Source organism: Nicrophorus vespilloides, unplaced genomic scaffold (genome assembly GCF_001412225.1).
Source record: "Nicrophorus vespilloides isolate i.1.1-1 unplaced genomic scaffold, Nicve_v1.0, whole genome shotgun sequence".
NCBI classification, from domain to species: Eukaryota; Metazoa; Arthropoda; class Insecta; order Coleoptera; family Silphidae; genus Nicrophorus; species Nicrophorus vespilloides.
The window spans coordinates 6,362-15,249 of NW_017099299.1; the positions used below are offsets into that span (position 1 = coordinate 6,362).

General features: G+C 30.8%; 1 protein-coding gene across 1 annotated transcript; it reads left to right on the top strand.

The window, feature by feature from the left end:
* The first annotated feature begins 3,792 nt into the window (after positions 1-3,792).
* On the top strand, positions 3,793-5,848 carry LOC108564329 (cytochrome c-type heme lyase). The gene is made up of 6 exons (XM_017923333.1): positions 3,793-3,941; positions 4,050-4,301; positions 4,357-4,488; positions 4,549-4,715; positions 5,375-5,584; positions 5,644-5,848. Exons 2-6 carry the CDS (start codon positions 4,071-4,073, stop codon positions 5,705-5,707), a joined length of 804 nt encoding a protein of 267 aa, XP_017778822.1. The 5' UTR covers positions 3,793-3,941; positions 4,050-4,070; the 3' UTR covers positions 5,708-5,848.
* The last annotated feature ends 3,040 nt before the right edge of the window (positions 5,849-8,888 follow it).

Consider the following 8,888-nt stretch of genomic DNA (forward strand, 5'->3'; position numbering starts at 1 on the left):
TGAAGACGTGAAAATAAAAAGAAAATTTTCTATATTATGGTTATTAATTAATATTTCGTAATAATAATTATATCAAAATATGCTCAATTGAAGACACTTTGTGATATAGTCATATAAAATACATGAACACGTTTAAAGTGTTTGAGTTATATCAAGAAAACTATAAATACTTTCGATTAAGTTAATAACTATAATTCTGTAATGTTTCAGTCTTTTTCTTTTCTTCAGAAATATTTTTTTTGTTGAAAATTATAACTTAAGCAAATTTATCCATTTTGTATTGCAAATATTTACTAATAAGTCTTAATAACTAATTTTTAATGTAGAAGTTATGTCTTATAATATTAAAAAGTTTTAGAATAACATTTTGGAAAAAAATTGGATTTTTTAATAATTTAATTTTTTTGCTCGAATTAAAGAAGTTATTAAGAAACACCACAAATTGGTCAGTAGACTCTCAAGAAAGGTCATAGTTTAATCTTTGATATCAATATTTGATGATCAAATTATGATATGAGGATATTGAGTAATTAAATAGAAATTGAAAACGTGGAAACAAACAAAACATAGGCTTTATTTCGGTTATTAATTAACATTTCCTAACAGTAATTATATCAAAATATGTGCAATTGAACACACTTTGGGTAATGTAATCATATAAAATATATGAACACGTTTAAAGTTTAATAACTATAATTCTGTGATATTTCAGTCTTTATTTTTCTTCAGAAATATTTTTTTTTTAAATTATAAAGTTTATCCATTTTTTATTGCAAATATCCAGTTATTTCTTATAATATTAAAAATTCTAAGTAGAACATTTTGGAAAAATATCGTTTATTTAATAATTGTATATTTTTTTTTGTTCAAATTAGAAAGGTTATTTTAGGAAAACAGGAAACTCCACAAATTTGTCAATGGACTCAATAGAAAGGCTATAGTTTTATTTTTAATACGCATATTTAATGATCTAATTACGATGTGAACTTAATGAGTAATTAAAGAGAAAGTGAAAACGTGAAAACAAACAGAAAATTTGTCAAATTTTGATTATTAATTAACATTACGTAACAGTAATTATTTCAAGAAAATGCGAAATTGAAGACACTTTGTGAGATAATTATAAAATAGATGAAAACGTTTAATGTACTTGAGTTATATTAAGAAAATTAAAAAAAAAAAACTTCAAAGTATAAAATAAACTTGAACAAATTTTTAGTAACATTGAATTATGAGATCTAATAATTCCGGTTTATCTGTATTTGGAGTATAGTCTACTTAATGAATGAATTAAGTTTCATAAATTAGTTTACTTACAAATAAACTTAGATGTGGACAAAATAACGTAAATTTAAAACAACTTTTCCAATTACATTACATTTTCCGTTTAATTACATTGGAAATTCAATAATCATCGATTTCCGTGCTTGAACATGTACTTTGCATTTTCCTTTGTGTTCCTTCTTTGATAGTGCTCAATGTGAGTTCATGAATTAGCACTTGGGTAGTAAACGCCGACCAAGAACTTTCTACTAACTGTCTTCTTTCTTTCTTTTAATTTTTTCGCACAACGTCGCGTCTCTTCGTTGTTCACATTCCTCAACAATGTGCAACCTTTTATTGTAAAAAAGACCCAGTGAAAGCTATCAATCAGTAATTTTTAAATTTAAATTATTAATAAAACTAAAACTATTTTCTTTATTAGAAATAGTTGGGATGTGGAGATGGAAAATTGGATGTAAATAACGTTTGTTTTTATTGTTTGCGTATCCTTCTGTTGTTGAGATACGGATCAAAGATGACTGGAAAATACCATCCAATTTTGAAACAATAAGACCCAACCCCAAGATACCAGATGAATGGCAAAATCGATGTTCTTGCAATATCGATGCATAGAGATGATCACGATTCGCGAGATGTTCTTGAAAAACGTGCATTTTCCATTTGCGATCTACAAAATATGTTAAAATAAATATGAGAAAAAAAAATAACATTAATACCTCCCAAAAAAATAAATGTTGTAATCTAATCTTGGTTTAAGGAAAAAAAAACGATTTAATCTCTTCCGTACAACAATTACATCTAAATCTAAATCTGAATCTCCTACAATTCCATCAAATTTGGGCTATATGCAACGGTAAATTTGAGATTTCAATCAACTTTTTAGAAAGCATTTGGTAATTACTCAATTCTATGCTTTCTATGTAATTTGGTATAAAAATAACTACCAAATGTACTTGTTTTCATGATTATAGCTTGATAAAGCAGTGAAATATATAATGCTTATTAGTAATATTGTTTTTTAATGAATCTAATTCAATAGATATATTGAGTAGCAGATCAAATTCTCAATCGTGAACCGTCTTCACTTTCTCTATTGACCTTTCACCCATCGCGAAAGTTCCCATAGTAATGCGGATAGTGTCGCCACAGTTACTTTTTTTTGTTTGTACGTACTTAGAGAGAAAAGTCGTCTAAATGTACCGTGAATTAATCAATGATACAACTTTCTTGTACCTGTTTATTATCATTGTTAACTCTAATTCATTTTAGTATACGGTTCTTGCGAAAAATACCAAAAGTGTGTTAGAATTATCAAAAATTGTAAAAATCTACGGTACATACCAAAAGTCTATCGTAATCTACGGTGCTACGGAAAATTTCAAAAGACTACCGTGAACTACCAACATTTACTATGACATCATCAGTTATTATAAAATGTATTCTTTATAATCCAATAAATAAATTAATAATTACTTTACTGTATTGTAGTTAATTTAAAAACAATAGTAAATACTACAAACTTATCTCCTTGGAAAAGCCATATTTTTTCTTTAATTTGCATGTGTGATGAATGAATTAGCATCAGTGGTAATCGAGTAATTAAACAAAAGGTGAAGACACTAAAACAAATCGAAAAATCGTTATATCTCTGGTATTAATAAACATTACCTAACAGCTGTTACACCTTAAGATGCACAATAGAAGACCTTTTGTAAAATGTGCAGATAAAATATATAAAAAGTTTTATAATTTGCGAGTTAATCTGAAAAATTAAAAACAAGAACAGACCTCGAAAGGAAAATGATGTTTTCAAAGAAAACTATAAGATTTATGTAAATTTAATTACTCTTACGTCAAATTTAGTAACAACCCTGTAAGTGGTGAAATAAGAAAGATGGAGTAAATTTATTTACGATATAATTACAATAATTAATATCTCTGTAAGTAACATTAAAAATACAAATCAATAAATGTGCAAACAACTATATTCTAGAGGTTCTTCTTAAGCCAGTAACAATTTTACTTTCAGCATATGCAGAATTGATCTAATGTCTTCAGGGACTTAAAATAATGTTGAGATACAGTCTTCTCAAGATACCTACTAAGAATAGGACAAGTTTTAGATATTGTTTGTGGACAAGGCAAATAATTCTAAAAATTATCTGGTAGTAGCTTGACTTCTCTATGTTCACTATGATTGATTGATGACAGCTGTTATTTACAAATGTACACATTTACCAGTTGTATGTTTTCAATTTAATATACACCTATGGAACTAGTAGGTAATATTTGTTAATTGTCTTCTAAATCCGTGAAAATATAAACAAAATCTGCTAATGCAACAACAAAAATAATTAACTAATAAAAGTAAACTGTCTTCAAAAATAATAGTTTTGTAAAATATGACTAACAACAAATGAAATATCAATATTACCTTATATTATTGATAATGAAAAATATTAAATTTTAAAATGTAAATGTATGCAACCATCACATAACCAAAGAAAATAAAGTTGCATACACCTAGCAATGTGATTGATCGAAATTTCATAGACAAAATTTGGTTTACAGTCCGTCTTATACCTTCAGTTTATTTATTTACTTTTGATCAATGAAGTTGTAACAAACTTACAACTGTCTCTTCATACATAAACACTGTAAGTGTAACCTATATAATACAATATGAATTCAAATTGAAATTTTATAATAGAAATTACATAATGGTATCTAACCTCAAAAGCTTATTGATTTTCGTGTGCGAATAGTTTCAGATACATCTCTCCACCATGGGTAACACTGTATCTGCTGCTGAGATAGCAGCGACGCAGATCGTGCACCCAAATCTTACTGCAAGTGAACCACAGAAGCCCCATCATCATGAACACATGAAGCAGTATGCACAAGGTGAAATCCCTCCGGAATGTCCCATGCATCAGAAGGCTGCACCAGCTAAACCGACAGCTGCTGGAGAATGTCCAGTGAAACATGATAACACTGATATTAACCCATTGAATATGGTTAGTTATTTCATAATCAATTTAATTGAATGATTAAAATGTGTTATTATTGTAGATGCCTCCAGCAAATCAGCAACCTGCTCCGGATCAGCCATTCTTGCTGCCAACGGAACGTCAGGTGTCATCTATTCCTAAATCTATTGTGAATGAGGGTGAGAGTGCATTCTGGGTCTATCCTAGTCAACAGGTTTGTTCTTCTATTACAAAAAAAATATGTTGATGAAATTATATATATTGTATTTTGTAGATGTTTTGGAATGCCATGTTAAGGAAGGGTTGGAGATGGAAGGATGAGGATATTAAGGAGAAAGATATGGATGATATTATTAAGATCCATAATGCTAACAATGAGCAAGCCTGGCAAGAGGTTCTTAAATGGGAGGCTATGCATGCTTCAGAGTGCTGTGCACCAAAGTAAGTTATTAGTGTATTAGATTTATATAAATAGATCAAACTAATTATTACACAAGTTAGTTTTTATCTTGTTGTTAGTTTTAACTTGCATGGGGGATTAATGTACGATCCATTTGTTTCTATTTCAATAGCAGTCGCGCAGTTATATCTCTATGTCTTTAAAACTATAAACATCGTTTTTACAAGAAATTCCTAATGGATATGTATTCGCGGGTCATTTAAAATAGATTCCGGGCCTGATACGGCCCACGTGCCGTCATTTTGAGGTATTTTATTAACATTTTAAGTCATATATTCATAGAGGAAACTAATTGTTACATAATTTAGTTCACTATCATTGTATTATGGCGTGAATTTGAACTTGACTGCAGGCCAAATGCACTATCTGTCTCTTTTTCTTTCAATAGCAGCCGCGTAGTTATCTCTATGTCTTTAAAACTGTAAGCATCGTATTTACAATTGCTAATGGATATGAATTCGCTGACCATTTAAAATTTGCTTCCGGGCCTGATGCGGCCCGCGTGCCATCGATGTACTTAAGGTATATTTGACTTGCTTAAACATTGTGTATTGAGTAGTCAGATTTATTCCTGAAATGTGTAGAAATATTAAGCTTCGGAGAGAGACAGCAGAGATTGCAATTGATTGAATTGTTCCAGATTGAAGAGTTTCGGAGGGAAAGCTTCTAATTACAGTCCGAGAGCGAGGATCAGGCAGATGATGGGTTACGAATTGCCTTTCGACAGGCACGACTGGATTGTAGACAGGTGCGGGAAGGATGTGAGATACGTGATCGATTATTACGATGGCGGAGCTGTAGACAAGAACAACCGTTTCGCGTTATTGGATGTTAGGCCCGCGATGGACAGGTAACACTATCTCAATTTCAGTTTGTTTCTCACCTTATAATTTCCTTATTTTTTTACAGTTTGGATAATGTGTGGGACAGGATGAAGGTGGCTTGGTATAGATGGATGTACAGTAACGAATAAATGCAGCAGCAGTAGATTCGTGTATTTATTGGACGTTCGATTGCGGCTTTAAATTATCTGTATGTAATTGAACTGAAGAATGCGCTCGTTCTTAATATTATTTGGTTTTGATTCAATAAAATCACCGTCGTTGAATTGAGATTTTTTTTTTACTATTTATTTCTCCTTTTCCGCTCGCATAAATTGATATACGTTTTGTACGTTAGTGGCAGTTATTTACGTCTTGACACGCTCAATGGTGTGGAAAATACGCAGAGGTGTGAGATTTATTGTTTGTTCAGCAAATGTTAGCTTCACATTCTTCTCTATCTAGTTTAATGATAAATATTTATATAATATATTTAAAAAAACAGGTAACAATGGTTGGTGAAGTAAATTAACCCTAATGGGGTAAAAGTGATTTATTGGGGGGTAATAAGGACGTTCATCAAGTATTTGAATTAAAAACAAACCCTCTTCATAATGGGGTAATATGGAAATAAATTGATACATTTTGGGGTAATTGCTAAGAACGGGGCACTTTCTTACCAATTACCCCATTCTTATGGTGTAAGCGATATAAATAGTAAGTTTTGAATATTCATCGTAATATTATTGTAGATTTCAACTGAAAAATGGAGAATTTCAATGGAATAAATTATTATTTCTGCAAATAACCTAACATTTTTAGTAAGTATGAATTAAAAATACTATGTCAAACAATTGTATACGTACTTTTCCTGTTTAACTTGCGTAAGTCAAAGTAGGTTGGCAAGTAATAAAATAAGTAGGGTCGTGATCTTATAAAGGAAAATTTGTAAACAATCATCTCCTAACGCAGTGTTTCCCAACGTGGGGTAATTTAATTGTTAAGTGGGGCAATTATAAAATGGACACGTCCACAGTTTTGTGTATTTGTTACATAAGAATTTTCGAAAACCTTTGGTGAGACATGACACAAAAAAGATTGGGAACTACTGCTGTAACGCATTACGTAATATTAAAAGCAACATAATACTTCATAGTAGATTCTAGAAAGGATTGAATTTAAGCTAATATTTAGTATATATTTAATTAAATGGAAAAAAGGGGCTGCAAAAACATAAAATTTAAAGAAATTAAAAAATATAAATGAATTTAATATTTAATCTTGTAAAATTAATTGCCTATTTTTTCCACCATGCAATCTTTAAGGTGGAAGAAAAAGGGTAATTATCTTGATTATATGAAAATAATGCAGATTTATTTTTATTTCTATTTATGTAATCTAAATTAGTTTCAAAGCTAAAATATAAAGTTTTATAGATTTATTTTAACATTACTCTTTATATCATACTTATATTCATTATTTAAAGTATTTTGAAACCAGAATCATTTATTTGCCACCATTTACTTTTATTTAGTAATATTGTTTGATACGAAGTTTGTGTTTTTTTTGTATGTTTTTATTTATATAACGATAATAAATTTCAAGGTAAAGTATAAAGTTCTTAGATTTAAAATATTCTCAAACTGCAGAATTTGATTAAATATCAAGTCTTCTTTAGTATTATAATATTAAAATAGTTTATTTATTTAATATTAATTAATTTTGATATGTAAAGCATAAAGTTTTATATAGTTTTTTTTTATGAGCTATTATCTTGATTATTTTCAATGATTTATATAAGTTTTTATGTACTTAATATTGATTAGTTTCTAAGTTTTCTATATTAACATCAAACTTTTTTTGAAAGTGTTTTCATAATTTGAATCTTAACAGAAAAAAACAATAAGCTTTTGTTAGAAAGGATCATAAATATTTTAATTTCTGGAATAACAACACAATGTACTAAAAATAAGAAATGCTCTTAATGTAAATGTTTATTTTAACAAAGGAGCAGGTGTTTATATTTGAGGATGTCTTCGGCAATTACGTTGTTACTAATGCGGTTCTCGTGCTGAGAGGGTGTAATTCCAGGCAGTGCTTAGCATGTATTATCTGATTGTCGGCAGAATAAAGAAACATTGAGTGTAGCATGTGAACGTCTGAACGTGAAATAGGGGTTGGAAACTTGTTGACATCGTAGGTGCGTGGGTGGTTGGTTCGCGTCCGAGATATATCATCTGGTCGATAAAGCAGCCGCCTGTTGGTGGTTCTATACAAGTAGCACACCCTTCGAGCACGCGAATCTGACAGACGATTTTTTCAGTGGACCAAATGTGAATTTTCTAAGTAAATTAGGACCAATAACCGGACGTAACATAAACCAGGGTGGTTTTACTGCACGTGCCTACACCCTGGAGCAGAACGCGCGCTGTGTTAACTCGTACTTGCCCGATTCCGTAATCCGGCGAACAACACGTCCTTCTCTGCATCTGTGTGCGTGCATATGCTCGTATATATATAGGTATACACGTATATGCATGTTTGACGTTTTGACGTATCGCCATCTTAACAAACCACTTGTTACCTCCGACGACGTGTTTTGTTTATTAATTTAAAAATAATCGAGCACAGGAACACGCCACATCCGGCACATCCGGCTAACCACTTCCGGTTTGGTGTGTTCCGGTGAGGAACGACGCCGCCGACACCGCATGATGATTGGGTGAGTGACACCAGGACCTTCATTCTTATTGTTTTCAACCCCTTTTCTCTGTACAAAAAAAACCACAAGCCTCTCCCAAAAATTCAAAGGGAAAACCTGCTGCAAACCTGATAATTATGTTATTCTCTACAAGTACCTTACATATACATTACTTAGATCAAATTTCGTCCTAGTTTTACTTTTTTTTTTCTTCATCAATATACACCCCATTGTCACGTATGCTCAACCCCTCGATAATCAATTAGAGCTTAATTGACGCATCGCATTGCGCGTTCAACAACACGCTGCAATCTAAAACATTTCTGTTTTCAAATAAGCGTCAATCTACGATTAATTAATCCAATATGTGTTTTGATGCAAAGACAATAATCAAAATTCAAATTTGATCCATCCATAGCAGCCAATGAATCGCCGTCGAAATGGCGCCAAGTGCCTATAATCTGAACCCCATTGGTTGTTGCCATGGTTACGTATACAACTCTACATAATCTCAGTGATGGCAGCATCCATCAATATAATAACAACGTTAATCTTTTTGATTGATAGTACATAATTTATCAATATAGCAAGGTGGATGCGCCGGGTTATTTAAACATAGTTTTCAATGACAA

Bases quoted from the DNA above. Each gene is read 5' to 3' on its own strand.
- LOC108564329 (XM_017923333.1), top strand. From the start codon at position 4,071: ATGGGTAACACTGTATCTGCTGCTGAGATAGCAGCGACGCAGATCGTG. The intron at 4,302-4,356 runs GTTAGTTATTTC...TTATTATTGTAG, and splicing joins ATATTAACCCATTGAATATG to ATGCCTCCAGCAAATCAGCA. The intron at 4,716-5,374 runs GTAAGTTATTAG...GAATTGTTCCAG, and splicing joins TCAGAGTGCTGTGCACCAAA to ATTGAAGAGTTTCGGAGGGA.